The following is a 23,024-nucleotide window of genomic DNA, read 5'->3' as shown; positions in this document are numbered from 1 at the left end:
CCTCCCATTTACAGATTTCTTGTGCAGAATCAGAATGTCAGATAATGCTTCAGTGGCTGGAGGCATCTCCCTGCGAGCTCGAATCTACGAGCAGATCATTATTACACAGCTCATTGTGTCAATTTTCTTTGTGATCAACCTGCTTCTGATCGCAACTGTCTTCTCAAACCATGTCTTTCTCTCAACCATGCGATACATTCTTTTTCTTATCACTCTTGTGTCTGACAGTGTATTTTTAATCCTATCGGACCTTCTCCTGATTTTGTATAACATCTATTTCACTATGCAAATCAGCCTGTGCATCATTTTCTACCTGATTGTGTCTCTGTGTGCGTTTGTCACGCCGGTCACTCTGACAGCAATGACGCTGGAGCGGTACGTGGCCATTTGCCTGCCTTTACGGCACCCGGAGCTTTGCTCCCTGCACAACACTCAGAAATGTATCCTGATCATCCTTACTGTCAGCAGTGTGCCCTGCTTCATCATTGTATCCACCTTCATTGCAGCAGCCTCCAGTTCTGTGTATACACAGCACAAGCGCTGCTCCATGGAGATGTTTGTCCCCCTCCCCTGGCAGAATCACTTTAAATTTGCTCTATTTCAGTTTTACTTCTTCATCATGTCCATCACCATCACTTTCTCTTATGTGAAAATTATGAAAGTTGCCAAAGCTGCATCAGGAGAGAACAAAAAGTCAACATGGAAGGGGCTCAGTACGGTGATCCTTCATGCTTTCCAGCTGCTGCTCTGCCTCATCCAGCTGTGGTGTCCGTTTATAGAATCTGCTATTATCAAAATAGATCTATTATTGTATATTAATGTCAGATACTTTGACTACGTGACTTTCATTCTGGCTCCGAGGTGTCTGAGTCCTCTCATCTACGGTCTGAGGGATGAGAAGTTTTTAAATGCTTTGAAATATTTGGCTCTGTGTGGCTTGTACAAAAAAAAGATTGGATTTACTTGATTACTGATGAGTGTCAAACTCATCTTACCTGTTCGATGCATATTTACATCGCTTGATTCATTATAAAGGCAGAATTTTAGGGGATTTCTTCATTTAAGCCCTCTTGTCATAATCAGCTTTGTGGTACATTTTCCTTCCTGACGGCAACAAACACCCATTTTCATAAAATCAAATTCAAGATCTATCTTTGTGTTAGTTTGATTTTTTTTGTTATAAATTGAAAATTAGAAAAATATATCAAGTAATAGATTTGGAATGAATAGTTTACAGTTGTTTTATTTGGACTTTTTTTCTATGTGACTTAATCTGATGTGTTTATTTTGAATGTATTATATTCCTGCCAAAGTTTCCTTGTTGGTAATGCTGTGTCTTCCAACATTCACATTCTGTCCTCTAACTTTCAGAAACTCATCAGGTGGCATTTTGTTGTTTTATTTTGCTTTCTGCCCCCACACCATGTGTGAATGGGATGTCATTGTTTGTTTACTTTCAGAATGGATTGAAATTGTACACTTCACCCTGATACTAATAAATATGACACTAGAAGTTTTGTGCATATTGGTCTTATTTGCTGGAAATGTATTGAACAAGTGGGTATTTGATATGGTGGAAAAAAAGGAAGTGTGTTTGAAATGTTTCCTAAATGAGCAACAATTATTCAAATGTGGGGAATATTTGAAATGTCTGGACCGTGCCAGCCGTCTTTGTTACGATGTTGTTGAGAATCATAACCAGCACTTTTAGCATTAATAACCACAGACATTTGTGACTCGAAACATTTGTAGCAGAAGCTTGGTGGGAACTGGTCACCTGGATGCTGAAACACTTTGTGCTTGATCGATTGGTGCTGGGAAACAGAACAAAACACAAAATGTAAACATTGCCATTATTTACAGGCTGACACTTGACTTTTGAAAAGAGGCTATTGTTGTCAGTCACATAAGTATTTGAAATTAACATTTTTCCTTAATGTTTGTTGACATATTTGGGCCATTGTATGATTTCTTTAAACAGATTTCTTACATACTGCTTCTTTAATCGTCATATTTGCGGCTGTTTGTCCGCTCAAGGCTCCTGTAGAAACACAGGGGAGCAACATTCTGGCATTAACTTCTACATTTACATACATAAAACTCAGGGATTATTTCGCTCAGGCAGAGAACTTCATCATATTTTGAGCCATTGTGAAAATTCACGAACCCTGAAGTTTTGTCTCAGCTGAGGATCACTGGTACGACCTTCAAGTTGTGGTGCAACAAATGATTGATGTTTTTCTGTGTCGTGAAAGATAACATCTAAAGCATCTGCTCACAACAGATGAATCAGGAAAAGAGATTCTGTTGAGTTACACTTTCTATAATGGTGCTGATGGTGATGACGTGAGTCGTTTCTACTGTATAAAGTCTTCAGACACACACTCTCAGTCAGTCTCCTGCAGACCAGCAGGATGTGGACACACACTGCAGGGATGATTTGGTAAGCAGGCAGACCTGAATGACTTTTGATTCGAACCATGCAGCATGATTTCACTGTTTAAATAGGCGTAATATTTCCTCCCATTTACAGATTTCTTGTGCAGAATCAGAATGTCAGATAATGCTTCAGTGGCTGGAGGCGTCTCCCTGCGAGCTCGAATCTTCGAGCAGATCATTATTACACAGCTCATTGTGTCAATTTTCTTTATGATCAACCTGCTTCTGATCGCAACTGTCTTCTCAAACCAGGTCTTTCTCTCAACCATGCGTTACATTCTGTTTCTTATCACTCTTGTGTCTGACAGTGTATTTTTAATCCTATCTGACCTTCTCCTGATTTTGTATAACATCTATTTCACTATGCAAGTCAGCCTGTGCATCATTTTCTACCTGATTGTGTGTCAGTGTATGTTTGTCACGCCGGTCACTCTGACAGCAATGACGCTGGAGCGGTACGTGGCCATTTGCCTGCCTTTACGGCACCCGGAGCTTTGCTCTCTGCACAACACTCAGAAATGTATCCTGATCATCCTTACTGTCAGCAGTGTGCCCTGCTTCATCATTCTATCCACCTTCATTGCAGCAGCCTCCAGTTCTGTGTATACACAGCACAAGCGCTGCTCCATGGGGATGTTTGTCTCCATCCCCTGGCAGAATCACTTTAAATTTGCTGTATATCAGTTTTACTTCTTCATCATGTCCATCACCATCACTTTCTCTTATGTGAAAATTATGAAAGTTGCCAAAGCTGCATCAGGAGAGAACAAGAAGTCAACATGGAAGGGGCTCAGGACGGTGATCCTTCATGCTTTCCAGCTGCTGCTCTGCCTCATCCAGCTGTGGTGTCCGTTTATAGAATCTGCTATTATCAAAATAGATCTATTATTGTATATTAATGTCAGATACTTTGACTACGTGACTTTCATTCTGGCTCCGAGGTGTCTGAGTCCTCTCATCTACGGTCTGAGGGATGAGAAGTTTTTAAATGCTTTGAAATATTTGGCTCTGTGTGGCTTGTACAAAAAAAAGATTGAATTTACTTGATTACTGATGAGTGTCAAACTCATCTTACCTGTTCGATGCATATTTACATCGCTTGATTCATTATAAAGTCAGAATTTTAGGGGATTTCTTCATTTAAGCCCTCTTGTCATAATCAGCTTTGTGGTACATTTTCCTTCCTGACGGCAACAAACACCCATTTTCATAAAATCAAATTCAAGATCTATCTTTGTGTTAGTTTGATTTTTTTTGTTATAAATTGAAAATTAGAAAAATATATCAAGTAATAGATTTGGAATGAATAGTTTACAGTTGTTTTATTTGGACTTTTTTTCTATGTGACTTAATCTGATGTGTTTATTTTGAATGTATCATATTCCTGCCAAAGTTTCCTTGTTGGTAATGCTGTGTCTTCCAACATTCACATTCTGTCCTCTAACTTTCAGAAACTCATCAGGTGGCATTTTGTTGTTTTATTTTGCTTTCTGCCCCCACACCATGTGTGAATGGGATGTCATTGTTTGTTTACTTTCAGAATGGATTGAAATTGTAACCTTCACCCTGATACTAATAAATATGATACCAGATGTTTTGTGCATATTGGTCTTATTTGCTGGAAATGTATTGAACAAGTGGGTATTTGATATGGTGGAAAAACAGGAAGTGTGGTTGAAATGTTTCCTGAATGAGCAACAATTATTCGAATGTGGGGAATATTTGAAATGTCTGGACCGTGCCAGCGGTCTTTGTTACGATGTTGTTGGGAATCATAACCAGCACTTTTAGCATTAATAACCACAGACATTTGTGACTCGAAACATTTGTAGCAGAAGCTCGGTGGGAACTGGTCACCTGGATGCTGAAACACTTTGTGCTTGATCGATCGGTGCTGGGAAACAGAACAAAACACAAAATGTAAACATTGCCATTATTTACAGGCTGACACTTGACTTTTGAAAAGAGGCTAATGTTGTCAGTCACATAAGTATTTGAAATTAACATTTTTCCTTGATGTTTGTTGACATATTTGGGCCATTGTATGATTTCTTTAAACAGATTTCTTACATACTGCTTCTTTAATCGTCATATTTGCGGCTGTTTATCTGCTCAAGGCTCCTGTAGAAACACAGGGGAGCAACATTCTGGCATTAACTTCTACATTTACATACATAAAACTCAGGGATTATTTCGCTCAGGCAGAGAACTTCATCATATTTTGAGCCATTGTGAAAATTCACGAACCCTGAAGTTTTGTCTCAGCTGAGGATCACTGGTACGACCTTCAAGTTGTGGTGCAACAAATGATTGATGTTTTTCTGTGTCGTGAAAGATAACATGTAAAGCATCTGCTCACAACAGATGACTCAGGAAAAGAGATTCTGTTGAGTTACACTTTCTATAATGGTGCTGATGGTGATGACGTGAGTCGTTTCTACTGTATAAAGTCTTCAGACACACTCTCAGTCAGTCTCCTGCAGACCAGCAGGATGTGGACACACACTGCAGGGATGATTTGGTAAGCAGGCAGACCTGAATGACTTTTGATTCGAACCATGCAGCATGATTTCACTGTTTAAATAGGCGTAATATTTCCTCCCATTTACAGATTTCTTGTGCAGAATCAGAATGTCAGATAATGCTTCAGTGGCTGGAGGCGTCTCCCTGCGAGCTCGAATCTTCGAGCATATCATTATTACACAGCTCATTGTGTCAATTTTCTTTATGATCAACCTGCTTCTGATCGCAACTGTCTTCTCAAACCAGGTCTTTCTCTCAACCATGCGTTACATTCTGTTTCTTATCACTCTTGTGTCTGACAGTGTATTTTTAATCCTATCTGACCTTCTCCTGATTTTGTATAACATCTATTTCACTATGCAAGTCAGCCTGTGCATCATTTTCTACCTGATTGTGTGTCAGTGTATGTTTGTCACGCCGGTCACTCTGACAGCAATGACGCTGGAGCGGTACGTGGCCATTTGCCTGCCTTTACGGCACCCGGAGCTTTGCTCCCTGCACAACACTCAGAAATGTATCCTGATCATCCTTACTGTCAGCAGTGTGCCCTGCTTCATCATTCTATCCACCTTCATTGCAGCAGCCTCCAGTTCTGTGTATACACAGCACAAGCGCTGCTCCATGGGGATGTTTGTCTCCATCCAGAATCAGAAGAAGGTTTATTGCCATTGTACATGTAATACACAGTATTACACAAACTAGGAATTTGTCGTGGTGTGCCGCTGCGACATTCAACATAACATTAGACATCAACACCACACTAGAATAAGATAAATAAAATAAAATAAGACTTATATACAGTATTTACATAAATAGTGAGTGGTGAGAAATAGTGCAGGTCCATGAGGAGTAGTGTATTGTTTATGAGTCCGGCTGGCTGCTGTACATGGTGCTTAAGTGATAAGTCACTTGGTGTTCAGCAGCCTGATGGCAGAGGGGAAGAAGCTGTTAGTGTAGCGGGAGGTTCTGGTCCGAATGGACCGTAGTCTCCTGCCTGAGGGGAGGGGGGAAAACAGTCCGTGACCAGGGTGGGAAGGGTCGGCCGTGATCCGACCTGCACACCTCCGGGTCCTGGAGATATACAGGTCCTGGATGGATGGGAGCCTGCAGCCGATCACCTTCTCGGCAGCGCGCACGACGCGCTGCAGCCTCAGTCTGTCCCTGACGGTGGCACCAGCAAACCACACGGTGATGGAGGAGGTGAGGATGGACTCGATGATGGCCGTATAAAACTGCGCCAACATCCTGGGAGGCAGATTGAGCTTCCTCAGCTTCCGTAGGAAGAACATCCTTTGCTGGGCCTTCTTGATGAGGGAGCTGATGGTTGGCTCCCACTTAAGGTCCCGGGTGATGGTGGTGCCCAGGAAGCGGAAGGAGTCCGTGATGGTGACGGGGGAGTCCATAAGGGCAAGGGGGGGCAAGAATCACTGGCAGAATCCCCTGGCAGAATCACTTTAAATTTGCTGTATATCAGTTTTACTTCTTCATCATGTCCATCACCATCACTTTCTCTTATGTGAAAATTATGAAAGTTGCCAAAGCTGCATCAGGAGAGAACAAGAAGTCAACAAGGAAGGGGCTCAGTACGGTGATCCTTCATGCTTTCCAGCTGCTGCTCTGCCTCATCCAGCTGTGGTGTCCATTTATAGAATCTGCTATTATCAAAATAGATCTATTATTGTATATTAATGTCAGATACTTTAACTACGTGACTTTCATTCTGGCTCCGAGGTGTCTGAGTCCTCTCATCTACGGTCTGAGGGATGAGAAGTTTTTAAATGCTTTGAAATATTTGGCTCTGTGTGGCTTGTACAAAAAAAAGATTGGATTTACTTGATTACTGATGAGTGTCAAACTCATCTTACCTGTTCGATGCATATTTACATCACTTGACTGATTTAGAAAGGCAGAATCTTAGGGGATTTCTTCATTTAACCCTTCTGTTGACCTCGGGTCAAAATGACCCGCCACTGCATTAAAAACCCCCAAAAAATCCCCTAAACGATATTTTTTTAACTTGAAATTCTATGACTTTTCCTCAATTGGCCCCAACAGTAGAAAAAGTGAAATGTTGCTTTTATTCACATTTCCATGTAAGCTGTACAAAAAAAAGTACAAATGTGGTCTTCGGGTCAAAATGACCCGTGAGGCAAATAGAGTAGAAATCAAGGTCACAGAGTTATTTACACACCACAGAATGTCACAGTGTTTTAGATGTGTCTCAGCTCAATCAGTAGCAGACGTAAACAACAAAAGAGAGGTGGTGTTTCCACAGACTGCAGAGAGAATATAAAGGTGCTGCAGATGACAGGACCCCGAGTTCTCTCTCTGCTACGACCATGAGTGCACGTTACAATGCTGAAGAGGCTCTAGAGCTGATTTTTACAGATGTCCAACAAGACAGCTCTGATTCAGAAGAGGAAGTGGAGGATTTATCAGAAGTAGAAGATGGGGAGGAATACAATCCAGAGCATGATGAATCGTCTTCCGAAGAAGAAGAAAACCCTGAAGCTGAAAGAGAGACTTTCCTTTCAAAAAATGGCAAAATAACATGGTCCTCAACAGAATATGACCAACACGGCAGGCATGCAGAAGAAAACGTCATAAAGATGACCCCAGGACCCACAAGGTATGCTGTCTCTCATGCCCGGGACATTGTCTCTACAGACAATGTCAGATGTTCAGAAGCCAGTCATCATCCTGGACTACAACCGCAACAAAGGAGGTGTGGACAACCTAGATAAGGTGATTAGAACATACAGCTGCAGAAGGATGACTGCCCGCTGGCCCCTGGTCATCTTCCACAACATCATTGATGTTTCCTCCTACAATGCCTTCGTGATTTGGAGAGAGACCAACCCAAACTGGATGTCTCGTAAGTATAACAAGAGGAGGTTGTTCCTGGAGCAGCTAGGAAAGGCACTTGTAACTCCACTCATTGAAAGAAGGAAGCATGTCCCCCGCACAGAAGCCTCAGCAGCAGTTGTAAAAGCTATTCAGAGTGCAGGAGCTCCTGATCAGCCTGAGGATCCAGCTACCACAGCCACTTCCCCAGCAGGGCCAAGTAAGAGGAAGAGATGTCAGTTTTGCCCTCAAAAGAAAGACTGTAAAACATATACTGTGTGCTGCAAGTGTAAGAAATATATCTGCAGAAGCTGTGCACTTCCATACTGCCCTACATGTGCTAAATAATTGAATGGGTTATGTTATTTTTCATATTTCATATTTTTCATATTTTTGTACATTGTCTTAAATTGTTCACTGAAAAAAAAGAAGACAGAAACTGAGTCATTGGGATGATTAAAAATGCATTCAAAACTCCTTTTTGCACATTTTTTCCTTTTCTTAAGCTATAGAAATACAAGTGAAGAGGGAAAACTCAGGTATTAACACATTTTGTGGTGAATGACAAGTTGTTTCTTCAAGCAAGATGAAATTTGGTGTTTAAAATTTAATTAAGCTGCTTATATTGAGGGTTTAGTGAAGACGGGTCATTTTGACCCCGAAGACAACGGGTGTATACAGAACATAAGGAAAACAGAAGGGTTAAGCTCTCTTGTCATTATCAGCTTTGTGGTACATTTTCCTTCCTGACGGCAACAAACACCCATTTTCATGAAATCAAATTCAAGATCTATCTTTGTCCTAGTTTGATCTTTTTGTTATAAATTGAAAAGTAGAAAAATATATCAAGTAATTGATTTGGAATGAATAGTTTACAGTTGTTTTATTTGGACTTTTTTTCTATGTGACTTAATCTGATGTGTTTATTTTGAATGTATCATATTCCTGCCAAAGTTTCCTTGTTGGTAATGCTGTGTCTTCCAACATTAACATTCTGTCCTCTAACTTTCAGAAACTCATCAGGTGGCATTTTGTTGTTTCATTTTACTTTCCACCCCCACACCATGTGTGAATGGGATGTCATTGTTTGTTTATTTTCAGCATGGATTGAAATTGTAACCTTCACCCTGATACTAATAAATATGATACCAGATGTTTTGTGCATATTGGTCTTATTTGCTGGAAATGTATTGAACAAGTGGGTATTTGATATGGTGGAAAAACAGGAAGTGTGGTTGAAATGTTTCCTGAATGAGCAACAATTATTCGAATGTGGGGAATATTTGAAATGTCTGGACCGTGCCAGCGGTCTTTGTTACGATGTTGTTGGGAATCATAACCAGCACTTTTAGCAGTAATAACCACAGACATTTGTGACTCGAAACATTTGTAGCAGAAGCTCGGTGGGAACTGGACACCTGGATGCTGAAACACTTTGTGCTTGATCGATCGGTGCTGGGAAACAGAACAAAACACAAAATGTAAACATTGCCATTATTTACAGGCTGACACTTGACTTTTGAAAAGAGGCTATTGTTGTCAGTCACATAAGTATTTGAAATTAACATTTTTCCTTAATGTTTGTTGACATATTTGGGCCATTGTATGATTTCTTTAAACAGATTTCTTACATACTGCTTCTTTAATCGTCATATTTGCAGCTGTTTGTCCGCTCAAGGCTCCTGTAGAAACACAGGGGAGCAACATTCTGGCATTCACTTCTACATTTACATACATAAAATTCGGGGATTATTTTGCTCAGGCAGAGAACTTCATATTTTGAGCCATCCTGAAAATTCACGAACCCTGAAGTTTTGTCTCAGCTGAGGATCACTGGTACGACCTTCAAGTTGTGGTGCAACAAATGATTGACGTTTTTCTGTGTCGTGAAAGATAACATGTAAAGCATCTGCTCACAACAGATGACTCAGGAAAAGAGATTCTGTTGAGTTACACTTTCTATAATGGTGCTGATGGTGATGACGTGAGTCGTTTCTACTGTATAAAGTCTTCAGACACACACTCTCAGTCAGTCTCCTGCAGACCAGCAGGATGTGGACACACACTGCAGGGATGATTTGGTAAGCAGGCAGACCTGAATGACCTTTGACTCAAACCATGCAGCATGATTTCACTGTTTAAATAGGCGTAATATTTCCTCCCATTTACAGATTTCTTGTGCAGAATCAGAATGTCAGATAATGCTTCAGTGGCTGGAGGCGTCTCCCTGCGAGCTCGAATCTTCGAGCAGATCATTATTACACAGCTCATTGTGTCAATTTTCTTTATGATCAACCTGCTTCTGATCGCAACTGTCTTCTCAAACCAGGTCTTTCTCTCAACCATGCGTTACATTCTGTTTCTTATCACTCTTGTGTCTGACAGTGTATTTTTAATCCTATCTGACCTTCTCCTGCTTTTGTATAGCATCTATTTCACCATGCAAGTCAGCCTGTGCATCATTTTCTACCTGATTGTGTGTCAGTGTATGTTTGTCACGCCGGTCACTCTGACAGCAATGACGCTGGAGCGGTACGTGGCCATTTGCCTGCCTTTACGGCACCCGGAGCTTTGCTCCCTGCACAACACTCAGAAATGTATCCTGATCATCCTTACTGTCAGCAGTGTGCCCTGCTTCATCATTCTATCCACCTTCATTGCAGCAGCCTCCAGTTCTGTGTATACACAGCACAAGCTTTGCTCTATGGAGATGTTTGTCTCCATCCCCTGGCAGAATCACTTTAAATTTGCTGTATATCAGTTTTACTTCTTCATCATGTCCATCACCATCACTTTCTCTTATGTGAAAATTATGAAAGTTGCCAAAGCTGCATCAGGAGAGAACAAAAAGTCAACATGGAAGGGGCTCAGTACGGTGATCCTTCATGCTTTCCAGCTGCTGCTCTGCCTCATCCAGCTGTGGTGTCCGTTTATAGAATCTGCTATTATCAAAATAGATCTATTATTGTATGTTAATGTCAGATACTTTAACTACGTGACTTTCATTCTGTCTCCGAGGTGTCTGAGTCCTCTCATCTACGGTCTGAGGGATGAGAAGTTTTTAAATGCTTTGAAATATTTGGCTCTGTGTGGCTTGTACAAAAAAAGATTGGATTTACTTGATTACTGATGAGTGTCAAACTCATCTTACCTGTTTGATGCATATTTACATCACTTGATTGATTTATAAAGGCAGAATTTTAGGGGATTTCTTCATTTAAGCTCTCTTGTCATAATCAGCTTTGTGGTACATTTTCCTTCCTGACGGCAACAGACACCCATTTTCATAAAATCAAATTCAAGATCTATCGTTGTCGTAGTTTGATTTTTTTGTTATAAATTGAAAATTAGAAAAATATATCAAGTAATAGATTTGGAATGAATAGTTTACAGTTGTTTTATTTGGACTTTTTTTCTATGTGACTTAATCTGATGTGTTTATTTTGAATGTATTATATTCCTGCCAAAGTTTCCTTGTTGGTAATGCTGTGTCTTCCAACATTCACATTCTGTCCTCTAACTTTCAGAAACTCATCAGGTGGCATTTTGTTTTATTTTGCTTTCTGCCCCCACACCATGTGTGAATGGGATGTCATTGTTTGTTTATTTTCAGAATGGATTGAAATTGTAACCTTCACCCTGATACTAATAAATATGATACCAGATGTTTTGTGCATATTGGTCTTATTTGCTGGAAATGTATTGAACAAGTGGGTATTTGATATGGTGGAAAAACAGGAAGTGTGGTTGAAATGTTTCCTAAATGAGCAACAATTATTCGAATGTGGGGAATATTTGAAATGTCTGGACCGTGCCAGCGGTCTTTGTTACGATGTTGTTGGGAATCATAACCAGCACTTTTAGCAGTAATAACCACAGACATTTGTGACTCGAAACATTTGTAGCAGAAGCTCGGTGGGAACTGGTCACCTGGATGCTGAAACACTTTGTGCTTGATCGATCGGTGCTGGGAAACAGAACAAAACACAAAATGTAAACATTGCCATTATTTACAGGCTGACACTTGACTTTTGAAAAGAGGCTATTGTTGTCAGTCACATAAGTATTTGAAATTAACATTTTTCCTTAATGTTTGTTGACATATTTGGGCCATTGTATGATTGCTTTAAACAGATTTCTTACATACTGCTTCTTTAAACATCATATTTGCAGCTGTTTGTCCGCTCAAGGCTCCTGTAGAAACACAGAGGAGCAACATTCTGGCATTCACTTCTACATTTACATACATAAAACTCGGGGATTATTTCGCTCAGGCAGAGAACTTCATCATATTTTGAGCCATCGTGAAAATTCCCGAACCCCGAAGTTTTGTCTCAGCTGAGGATCACTGGTACGACCTTCAAGTTGTGGTGAAACAAATGATTGATGTTTTTCTGTGTCATGAAAGATAACATCTAAAACATCTGCTCACAACAGATGACTCAGGAAAAGAGATTCTGTTGAGTTACACTTTCTATAATGTTGCTGATGGTGATGACGTGAGTCGTTTCTACTGTATAAAGTCTTCAGACACACACTCTCAGTCAGTCTCCTGCAGACCAGCAGGATGTGGACACACACTGCAGGGATGATTTGGTAAGCAGGCAGACCTGAATGACTTTTGATTCGAACCATGCAGCATGATTTCACTGTTTAAATAGGTGTAGTATTTCCTCCCATTTACAGATTTCTTGTGCAGAATCAGAATGTCAGATAATGCTTCAGTGGCTGGAGGCGTCTCCCTGCAAGTTCAAATCTTCGAGAAGATCATTATTACACAGCTCATTGTGTCAATTTTCTTTATGATCAACCTGCTTCTGATCGCAACTGTCTTCTCAAACCATGTCTTTCTCTCAACCATGCGTTACATTCTGTTTGTTATCACTCTTGTGTCTGACAGCATTCTTTTAATCATAGCTAACCTTCTCTTGATTCTGCATTCCACTTATTTCACCATTGAAGTCAGCCTGTGCATCGTTTTCTACCTGATTGTGTCTCTGTGTGCGTTTGTCACGCCGGTCACTCTGACAGCAATGACGCTGGAGCGGTACGTGGCCATTTGCCTGCCTTTACGGCACCCGGAGCTTTGCTCCCTGCACAACACTCAGAAATGTATCCTGATCATCCTTACTGTCAGCAGTGTGCCCTGCTTCATCATTCTATCCACCTTCATTGCAGCAACCTCCAGTTCTGTGTATACACAGCACAAGCGCTGCTCCATGGAGATGTTTGTCTCCATCCCCTGGCAGAATCACTTTAAATTTGCTCTATTTCAGTTTTACTTCTTCATCATGTCCATCACCATCACTTTCTCTTATGTGAAAATTATGATAGTTGCCAAAGCTGCATCAGGAGAGAACAAAAAGTCAACATGGAAGGGGCTCAGTACGGTGATCCTTCATGCTTTCCAGCTGCTGCTCTGCCTCATCCAGCTGTGGTGTCCGTTTATAGAATCTGCTATTATCAAAATAGATCTATTATTGTATATTAATGTCAGATACTTTAACTACGTGACTTTCATTCTGGCTCCGAGGTGTCTGAGTCCTCTCATCTACGGTCTGAGGGATGAGAAGTTTTTAAATGCTTTGAAATATTTGGCTCTATGTGGCTTGTACAAAAAAAAGACTGGATTTACTTGATTACTGATGAGTGTCAAACTCATCTTACCTGTTCGATGCATATTTATATCACTTGATTGATTTAGAAAGGCAGAATTTTAGGGGATTTCTTCATTTAAGCTCTCTTGTCATTATCACCTTTGTGGTACATTTTCCTTCCTGACGGCAACAAACACCCATTTTCATAAAATCAAATTCAAGATCTATCTTTGTGTTAGTTTGATTTTTTTGTTATCAATTGAAAATTAGAAAAATATATCAAGTAATAGATTTGGAATGAATAGTTTACAGTTGGGGGCAGCGCGGTGGTGTGGTGGTTAGCACTGTGGTCTCACAGCAAGAAGGCCCTGGGTTCGATCCCCGGTTGGGACTGAGGCTGGGGACTTTCTGTGTGGAGTTTGCATGTTCTCCCTGTGCCTGCGTGGGTTCTCTCCGGGTACTCCGGCTTCCTCCCATACTCCAAAGACATGCATGATTGGGGATTAGGCTACTTGGAAACTCTAAATTGCCCGTAGGTGTGAGTGTGAGAGAGAATGGTTGTTTGTCTGTATGTGTTAGCCCTGCGATTGACTGGCGTCCAGTCCAGGGTGTACCCTGCCTCCGCCCATTGTGCTGGGATAGGCTCCAGTCCCCCCGCGACCCTCAGTGGAGGAACAAGCGTGAGTGAGTGAGTTTACAGTTGTTTTATTTGGACTTTTTTTCTATGTGACTTAATCTGATGTGTTTATTTTGAATGTATTATATTCCTGCCAAAGTTTCCTTGTTGGTAATGCTGTGTCTTCCAACATTAACATTCTGTCCTCTAACTTTCAGAAACTCATCAGGTAGCATTTTGTTTTATTTTACTTTCCGCCCCCACACCATGTGTGAATGGGATGTCATTGTTTGTTTATTTTCAGAATGGATTGAAATTGTACACTTCACCCTGATACTAATAAATATGATACCAGATGTTTTGTGCATATTGGTCTTATTTGCTGGAAATGTATTGAACAAGTGGGTATTTGATATGGTGGAAAAACAGGAAGTGTGGTTGAAATGTTTCCTAAATGAGCAACAATTATTCAAAAGTGGGGAATATTTGAAATGTCTGGACCGTGCCAGCCGTCTTTGTTACGATGTTGTTGAGAATCATAACCAGCACTTTTAGCATTAATAACCACAGACATTTGTGACTCGAAACATTTGTAGCAGAAGCTCGGTGGGAACTGGTCACCTGGATGCTGAAACACTTTGTGCTTGATCGATCGGTGCTGGGAAACAGAACAAAACACAAAATGTAAACATTGCCATTATTTAAAGGCTGACACTTGACTTTTGAAAAGAGGCTATTGTTGTCAGTCACATAAGTATTTGAAATTAACATTTTTCCTTAATGTTTGTTGACATATTTGGGCCATTGTATGATTTCTTTAAACAGATTTCTTACATACTGCTTCTTTAAACGTCATATTTGCAGCTGTTTGTCCGCTCAAGGCTCCTGTAGAAACACAGGGGAGCAACATTCTGGCATTCACTTCTACATTTACATACATAAAATTCGGGGATTATTTTGCTCAGGCAGAGAACTTCATATTTTGAGCCATCCTGAAAATTCACGAAACCTGAAGTTTTGTCTCAGCTGAGGATCACTGGTACGACCTTCAAGTTGTGGTGCAACAAAAGATTGATGTTTTTCTGTGTCGTGAAAGATAACATGTAAAGCATCTGCTCACAACAGATGACTCAGGAAAACAGATTCTGTTGAGTTACACTTTCTATAATGGTGCTGATGGTGATGACGTGAGTCGTTTCTACTGTATAAAGTCTTCAGACACACACTCTCAGTCAGTCTCCTGCAGACCAGCAGGATGTGGACACACACTGCAGGGATGATTTGGTAAGCAGGCAGACCTGAATGACTTTTGATTCGAACCATGCAGCATGATTTCACTGTTTAAATAGGCGTAATATTTCCTCCCATTTACAGATTTCTTGTGCAGAATCAGAATGTCAGATAATGCTTCAGTGGCTGGAGGCGTCTCCCTGCAAGCTCGAATCTTCGAGCAGATCATTATTACACAGCTCATTGTGTCAATTTTCTTTATGATCAACCTGCTTCTGATCGCAACTGTCTTCTCAAACCAGGTCTTTCTCTCAACCATGCGTTACATTCTGTTTCTTATCACTCTTGTGTCTGACAGTGTATTTTTAATCCTATCTGACCTTCTCCTGATTTTGTATAACATCTATTTCACTATGCAAGTCAGCCTGTGCATCATTTTCTACCTGATTGTGTGTCAGTGTATGTTTGTCACGCCGGTCACTCTGACAGCAATGACGCTGGAGCGGTACGTGGCCATTTGCCTGCCTTTACGGCACCCGGAGCTTTGCTCCCTGCACAACACTCAGAAATGTATCCTGATCATCCTTACTGTCAGCAGTGTGCCCTGCTTCATCATTCTATCCACCTTCATTGCAGCAGCCTCCAGTTCTGTGTATACACAGCACAAGCGCTGCTCCATGGAGATGTTTGTCTCCCTCCCCTGGCAGAATCACTTTAAATTTGCTGTATATCAGTTTTACTTCTTCATCATGTCCATCACCATCACTTTCTCTTATGTGAAAATTATGAAAGTTGCCAAAGCTGCATCAGGAGAGGACAAGAAGTCAACATGGAAGGGGCTCAGGACGGTGATCCTTCATGCTTTCCAGCTGCTGCTCTGCCTCATCCAGCTGTGGTGTCCGTTTATAGAATCTGCTATTGTCAAAATAGATCTATTATTGTATATTAATGTCAGATACTTTAACTACGTGAGTTTCATTCTGGCTCCGAGGTGTCTGAGTCCTCTCATCTACGGTCTGAGGGATGAGAAGTTTTTAAATGCTTTGAAATATTTGGCTCTGTGTGGCTTGTACAAAAAAAAGATTGGATTTACTTGATTACTGATGAGTGTCAAACTCATCTTACCTGTTCGATGCATATTTACATCACTTGACTGATTTAGAAAGGCAGAATTTTAGGGGATTTCTTCATTTAAGCTCTCTTGTCATTATCAGCTTTGTGGTACATTTTCCTTCCTGACGGCAACAAACACCCATTTTCATAAAATCAAATTCAAGATCTATCTTTGTCCTAGTTTGATCTTTTTGTTACAAATTGAAAAGTAGAAAAATATATCAAGTAATAGATTTGGAATGAATAGTTTACAGTTGTTTTATTTGGACTTTTTTTCTATGTGACTTAATCTGATGTGTTTATTTTGAATGTATTATATTCCTGCCAAAGTTTCCTTGTTGGTAATGCTGTGTCTTCCAACATTCACATTCTGTCCTCTAACTTTCAGAAACTCATCAGGTGGCATTTTGTTGTTTTATTTTGCTTTCTGCCCCCACACCATGTGTGAATGGGATGTCATTGTTTGTTTACTTTCAGAATAGATTGAAATTGTAACCTTCACCCTGATACTAATAAATATGATACCAGATGTTTTGTGCATATTGGTCTTATTTGCTGGAAATGTATTGAACAAGTGGGTATTTGATATGGTGGAAAAAAAGAAGTGTGGTTGAAATGTTTCCTGAATGAGCAACAATTATTCGAATGTGGGGAATATTTGAAATGTCTGGACCGTGCCAGCCGTCTTTGTTACGATGTTGTTGGGAATCATAACCAGCACTTTTAGCAGTAATAACCACAGACATTTGTGACTCGAAACATTTGTAGCAGAAGCTCGGTGGGAACTGGTCACCTGGATGCTGAAACACTTTGTGCTTGATCGATCGGTGCCGGGAAACGGAACAAAACACAAAATGTAAACATTGCCATTATTTACAGGCTGACACTTGACTTTTGAAAAGAGGCTATTGTTGTCAGTCACATAAGTATTTGAAATTAACATTTTTCCTTAATGTTTGTTGACATATTTGGACCATTGTATGATTTCTTTAAACAGATTTCTTACATACTGCTTCTTTAATCGTCATATTTGCGGCTGTTTGTCCGCTCAAGGCTCCTGTAGAAACACAGAGGAGCAACATTCTGGCATTAACTTCTACATTTACATACATAAAACTCAGGGATTATTTTGCTCAGGCAGAGAACTTCATCATATTTTGAGCCATTGTGAAAATTCACGAACCCTGAAGTTTTGTCTCAGCTGAGGATCACTGGTACGACCTTCAAGTTGTGGTGAAACAAATGATTGATGTTTTTCTGTGTCGTGAAAGATAACATCTAAAGCAAATGCTCACAACAGATGACTCAGGAAAACAGATTCTGTTGAGTTACATGTTCTATAATGGTGCTGATGGTGATGACGTGAGTCGTTTCTACTGTATAAAGTCTTCAGACACACTCTTAGTCAGTCTCCTGCAGACCAGCAGGATGTGGACACACACTGCAGGGATGATTTGGTAAGCAGGCAGACCTGAATGACCTTTGACTCAAACCATGCAGCATGATTTCACTGTTTAAATAGGTGTAATATTTCCTCCCATTTACAGATTTCTTGTGCAGAATCAGAATGTCAGATAATGCTTCAGTGGCTGGAGGCGTCTCCCTGCGAGCTCGAATCTACAAGCAGCTCATTATTACACAGTTCATTGTGTCGATTTTCTTCACGATCAACCTGCTTCTGATCGCAACTGTCTTCTCAAACCAGGTCTTTCTCTCAACCATGCGTTACATTCTGTTTCTTATCACTCTTGTGTCTGACAGTTTATTTTTAATCCTATCTGACCTTCTCCTGATTTTGTATACCATCTATTTCACTATGCAAATCAGCCTGTGCATCATTTTTTACCTGATTGTGTGCCTGTCTGTGTTTGTCACGCCGGTCACTCTGACAGCAATGACGCTGGAGCGATACGTGGCCATTTGCCTGCCTTTACGGCACCCGGAGCTTTGCTCCCTGCACAACACTCAGAAATGTATCCTGATCATCCTTACTGTCAGCAGTGTGCCCTGCTTCATCATTCTATCCACCTTCATTGCAGCAGCCTCCAGTTCTGTGTATACACAGCACAAGCTTTGCTCCATGGAGATGTTTGTCTCCATCCCCTGGCAGAATCACTTTAAATTTGCTGTATATCAGTTTTACTTCTTCATCATGTCCATCACCATCACTTTCTCTTATGTGAAAATTATGAAAGTTGCCAAAGCTGCATCAGGAGAGAACAAAAAGTCAACATGGAAGGGGCTCAGTACGGTGATCCTTCATGCTTTCCAGCTGCTGCTCTGCCTCATCCAGCTGTGGTGTCCGTTTATAGAATCTGCTATTATCAAAATAGATCTATTATTGTATATTAATGTCAGATACGTTGACTACGTGACTTTCATTCTGGCTCCGAGGTGTCTGAGTCCTCTCATCTACGGTCTGAGGGATGAGAAGTTTTTAAATGCTTTAAAATATTTGGCTCTGTGTGGCTTGTACAAAAAAAAGATTGGATTTACTTGATTACTGATGAGTGTCAAACTCATCTTACCTGTTCGATGCATATTTACATCACTTGATTGATTTAGAAAGGCAGAATTTTAGGGGATTTCTTCATTTAAGCCCTCTTGTCATAATCAGCTTTTTGGTACATTTTCCTTCCTGACGGCAACAAACACCCATTTTCATAAAATCAAATTCAAGATCTATCTTTGTGCTAGTTTGATTTTTTTGTTATAAATTGAAAATTAGAAAAATATATCAAGTAATAGATTTGGAATGAATAGTTTACAGTTGTTTTATTTGGACTTTTTTTCTATGTGACTTAATCTGATGTGTTTATTTTGAATGTATTATATTCCTGCCAAAGTTTCCTTGTTGGTAATGCTGTGTCTTCCAACATTCACATTCTGTCCTCTAACTTTCAGAAACTCATCAGGTGGCATTTTGTTGTTTTATTTTACTTTCCGCCCCCACACCATGTGTGAATGGGATGTCATTGTTTATTTTCAGAATGGATTGAAATTATACACTTCACCCTGATACTAATAAATATGATACCAGATGTTTTGTGCATATTGGTCTTATTTGCTGGAAATGTATTGAACAAGTGGGTATTTGATATGGTGGAAAAACAGGAAGTGTGGTTGAAATGTTTCCTAAATGAGCAACAATTATTCGAACATGGGGAATATTTGAAATGTCTGGACCGTGCCAGCCGTCTTTGTTATGATGTTGGGAATCATAACCAGCCCTTTTAGCATTCTGGAAAGCTGGACCGTAGTAATGACTTTTATTAACACACGGGCAAACAGGAACTCAGGCAGACAAGGAAACACAGGAAATAGTCCGTTCTTCAGGCTCTGGGCCCGCACAAAGTCTATGGGTTGCAGGCTCGGGAAGTGGGACGAGCAGCAGCGAAGTCGGGGCCGGGCGGAGAAGTCTAAACCAAGTGAGCAGACAGGAACCAGAGACGCTGAGGCAGAAGTCGTAGTCAGGGGCAGAAAGCAGGTAGGTTGTCCGGGGAACAGGCAAGGCAGGCAGAACGAAGACAGGCAGGGTCGGTAACGGGTGATCCGGCAGGGAAACAACGCTGGAAAGTCTCGCATGAAAGCAGAAGAACAATCTGGCACTGAGTGAGTGTGAGGCTGGAGAATATATACACTGGTAGGTGAGCTGATTGATGAGTGAGGGCAGGCGCGCGATCAGTGACTGAGAGAAGGTGTGGTGATCAGTGACTGAGAGCAGGTGTGGTGATCAGTGACTGAAAGCAGGTGTGGTGATCAGAGGGTGTGGTGTGAGCAGGGCAGTGGAAAAGTACTGGGACAGGAGGGAACTGGGGAAAAGGGGCTGTGACAGAACCCCCCTCTCAAGGGACGTCCCCTGACGTCCCAAGAACAAAGTCCAAGCTGAGCCGGGTGGGTGGAGGGGGGCCTGGAAGAGGGCTAAAATTCTTCAGAGGCCTCCGTCTCAGCTTCCTCTTCGTCCTCGTTGCTGGAAGCCTCGGATGAAAGGGAGGACAGAGTCTCTAAATTGGCACCCCCACCAGCATTGGGGATCTTGGAGGGCTGGTCAGGGTGACAGTGATGGAACTCGCGGATGAGCTGCGCATCCAGGATGTGACGGGCCGGGACCCATGACCTCTCCTCTGGGCCGTATCCCTCCCAGTCTACGAGATACTGAAGACCCCTTCCACGGTGGCGGGAGCGCAGCAGGCGGCGAACTGTGAAGGCAGGACCCCCATCAATAATCCGTGGAGGTGGTGGCGGCTGAGAAGCAGGCATCAACGGACTCTCTCGAACCGGCTTGATCCTGGAGACATGGAAGGTTGGGTGGATCCGCATGGCACGGGGCAGCTTGAGCCTGACAGCCGCAGGGTTGATGACCTTCTCGATAATAAACGGCCCGATGAACTTAGGAGCCAGCTTCTTGGACTCCACCCTCAAGGGAAGGTCTCGGGTCGAGAGCCATACCTTCTGCCCCACCAGGTAAGTGGGAGCCCGGGAGCGACGGCGGTTGGCTGCCGTCGAGTAACGGTCAGCTGCTCGTAGGAGAGCAGCCCTGGCCTGGGTCCAGGTCTGGCGGCAACGGCGGATAAAAGCCTCGACGGACAGACAGGAAGCTTCCCTCTCCAGGGCTGGGAACAGCGGCGGCTGGAAGCCATAGGCGCACTGGAAGGGAGAAAGTCCAGTGGCGGAGCTGGTTAGGGTGTTGTGGGCATATTCCACCCACAGTAGCTGCTTGGACCAAGTGGAGGGGTGTCTGGACGCCATGCAGCGAAGCGCCGTCTCCATCTCCTGATTCACCCTCTCCGATTGGCCGTTGGATTGAGGATGGAACCCAGAGGACTGGCTTACGGTGGCCCCGATGAGGCTGCAGAACTCCCGCCAGAATACAGACGTGAACTGGGGACCCCGATCAGAGACGACGTCCGACGGAAGGCCGTGGAGCCGAAATATGTGCTGTAGAACAAGTTCAGCAGTCTCCTTGGCCGATGGAAGCTTGGGTAGGGGCACAAAGTGGGCCATCTTGCTGAACCGGTCTACCACAGTCAGGATAGTGGTGAATCGGCCCGACAGTGGCAGACCGGTAACAAAGTCCAGCGAAATATGGGACCAGGGTCGATGTGGCACAGGCAGAGGTTGCAGGTAACCGGCAGGGGCCTGGCGGGAGGACTTGTGCAGACTGCAGATCGGGCAGGCAAACTCTCTGGTGTCCTCCTCTAAAGTGGGCCACCATAACCGCCACTGCAGGACCTCTTTAGTGCGCTGAATCCCTGGGTGGCAAGTGAGCCGGGAGCCGTGGGCCCATTGTAGGACGTCAGACCTCAGACCGTCCGGGACAAACAGGCGGTCAGGAGGGCAGGAGCTGGGACCAGGTTGGTTCTCCAGGGCAGCTTTTACACGCTCCTCCACCTCCCAGGTGAGAGAAGCCACAAGGCAGGGAGCAGGAAGAATGGTGTCTGGGTTGAGGGCAGTGTCTTCTGTTCCCAGGAACTGGCGAGATAGAGCGTCAGGCTTGACGTTGCGGGAGCCCGGCCGATAGGAGAGGGAAAAGTTGAACCTGGTAAAGAACAGGGACCACCTGGCCTGACGGGAGTTCAGTCTCTTAGCCGACCGGATGTACTCCAGGTTCTTGTGGTCCGTCCAAACCAGGAAGGGCAATTTAGTCCCCTCTAACCAGTGACGCCATTCCTCCAACGCCAGTTTCACCGCCAACAGTTCTCGGTTCCCAATGTCAGAATTTTGTTCTGCCGGAGACAGACGTCGGGAGAAGAAGGCACAGGGGTGCATTTTCTGGTCATCAGCAGAGCGTTGAGAGAGAACGGCGCCGATCCCCACATCAGAAGCATCGACCTCTACTATGAAGTGCCTTTCAGGATCAGGAACCAGGAGAATGGGAGCTGAGGTGAACCGGGCCTTGAGGTTCTGGAATGCCTCCTCGGCAGCCTGGGACCAACAGAAGGGTACCTTGGAGGAGGTGAGAGAAGTGAGCGGAGCGGCCACGGTGCTGTATCCCCGGATGAACCTTCGGTAGAAGTTGGCGAATCCCAGGAACCGTTGCAGCTGTTTCCGGGACGGGCCAGGAGGTGACGGCAGAGACCTTGGAGGGGTCCATCTCCACACTGCCTTGACCGATAATGTATCCCAGGAAAGAGACGGAGGTAGCATGGAATTCACACTTCTCGGCCTTGACAAACAGCGAGTTCTCCAGCAGGCGTTGGAGGACGGCCTGGACGTGATGCACGTGTTCCTCCTTGGAACGGGAGAAGATCAGGATGTCGTCCAGGTAGACAAACACAGTCTTGTTGAGCATGTCTCTCAAAATGTCATTAATGAGTGCCTGGAATACGGCCGGGGCATTAGTAAGGCCGAAAGGCATGACCAGGTACTCATAGTGTCCAGTGGGTGTGTTGAAGGCGGTCTTCCACTCGTCCCCCTCCCGGATCCGGACTAGGTGGTAGGCATTGCGGAGATCCAACTTGGTGAAGACCATGGCCCCCTGAAGCAGCTCAAAGGCTGAAGCGATGAGTGGGAGAGGGTATCGATTCTTGACCGTGATCTCATTGAGGCCCCTGTAGTCGATGCAGGGCCTCAGGGACCTGTCCTTCTTCTCCACAAAGAAGAACCCTGCCCCAGCAGGCGATGAGGAGGGACGGATAATCCCGGCAGCCAGAGCATCATTA

General features: G+C 42.9%; 7 protein-coding genes across 7 annotated transcripts; all 7 read left to right on the top strand.

Moving 5' to 3' along the window:
* The first annotated feature begins 34 nt into the window (after positions 1 to 34).
* On the top strand, positions 35 to 1,444 carry LOC115251544 (odorant receptor 131-2-like). Its single transcript, XM_029844154.1, has one exon. The coding sequence runs from the start codon at positions 35 to 37 to the stop codon at positions 965 to 967; it is 933 nt and encodes a 310-aa protein (XP_029700014.1). The 3' UTR covers positions 968 to 1,444.
* A 1,109-nt stretch (positions 1,445 to 2,553) lies between these two features.
* LOC115251543 (odorant receptor 131-2-like) lies at positions 2,554 to 3,968 on the top strand. Its single transcript, XM_029844153.1, has one exon. The coding sequence runs from the start codon at positions 2,554 to 2,556 to the stop codon at positions 3,484 to 3,486; it is 933 nt and encodes a 310-aa protein (XP_029700013.1). The 3' UTR covers positions 3,487 to 3,968.
* Positions 3,969 to 4,928: 960 nt separating this feature from the next.
* On the top strand, positions 4,929 to 6,842 carry LOC115251454 (odorant receptor 131-2-like). Its single transcript, XM_029843789.1, has 3 exons — positions 4,929 to 4,960; positions 5,051 to 5,607; positions 6,404 to 6,842. Exons 2-3 carry the CDS (start codon positions 5,071 to 5,073, stop codon positions 6,797 to 6,799), a joined length of 933 nt encoding a protein of 310 aa, XP_029699649.1. The 5' UTR covers positions 4,929 to 4,960; positions 5,051 to 5,070; the 3' UTR covers positions 6,800 to 6,842.
* Positions 6,843 to 7,632: 790 nt separating this feature from the next.
* Positions 7,633 to 10,936, top strand: LOC115251542 (odorant receptor 131-2-like). Its single transcript, XM_029844152.1, has 2 exons — positions 7,633 to 7,837; positions 9,978 to 10,936. Exons 1-2 carry the CDS (start codon positions 7,633 to 7,635, stop codon positions 10,934 to 10,936), a joined length of 1,164 nt encoding a protein of 387 aa, XP_029700012.1.
* Positions 10,937 to 12,512: 1,576 nt separating this feature from the next.
* Positions 12,513 to 13,445, top strand: LOC115251541 (odorant receptor 131-2-like). Its single transcript, XM_029844151.1, has one exon. The coding sequence runs from the start codon at positions 12,513 to 12,515 to the stop codon at positions 13,443 to 13,445; it is 933 nt and encodes a 310-aa protein (XP_029700011.1).
* Positions 13,446 to 15,205: 1,760 nt separating this feature from the next.
* LOC115251452 (odorant receptor 131-2-like) lies at positions 15,206 to 16,836 on the top strand. The gene is made up of 2 exons (XM_029843787.1): positions 15,206 to 15,303; positions 15,394 to 16,836. The coding sequence occupies exon 2, from the start codon at positions 15,414 to 15,416 to the stop codon at positions 16,344 to 16,346; it is 933 nt and encodes a 310-aa protein (XP_029699647.1). The 5' UTR covers positions 15,206 to 15,303; positions 15,394 to 15,413; the 3' UTR covers positions 16,347 to 16,836.
* A 1,093-nt stretch (positions 16,837 to 17,929) lies between these two features.
* LOC101070261 (odorant receptor 131-2-like) lies at positions 17,930 to 19,371 on the top strand. The gene has a single exon (XM_003979910.3). It carries the CDS (start codon positions 17,930 to 17,932, stop codon positions 18,860 to 18,862), a length of 933 nt encoding a protein of 310 aa, XP_003979959.3. The 3' UTR covers positions 18,863 to 19,371.
* The last annotated feature ends 3,653 nt before the right edge of the window (positions 19,372 to 23,024 follow it).

This window comes from Takifugu rubripes, chromosome 11 (genome assembly GCF_901000725.2).
Source record: "Takifugu rubripes chromosome 11, fTakRub1.2, whole genome shotgun sequence".
Taxonomy (NCBI): Eukaryota; Metazoa; Chordata; class Actinopteri; order Tetraodontiformes; family Tetraodontidae; genus Takifugu; species Takifugu rubripes.
The sequence above is the reverse complement of the archived record's forward strand: the minus strand, read 5'-3'. Positions and strand labels throughout refer to the sequence as shown.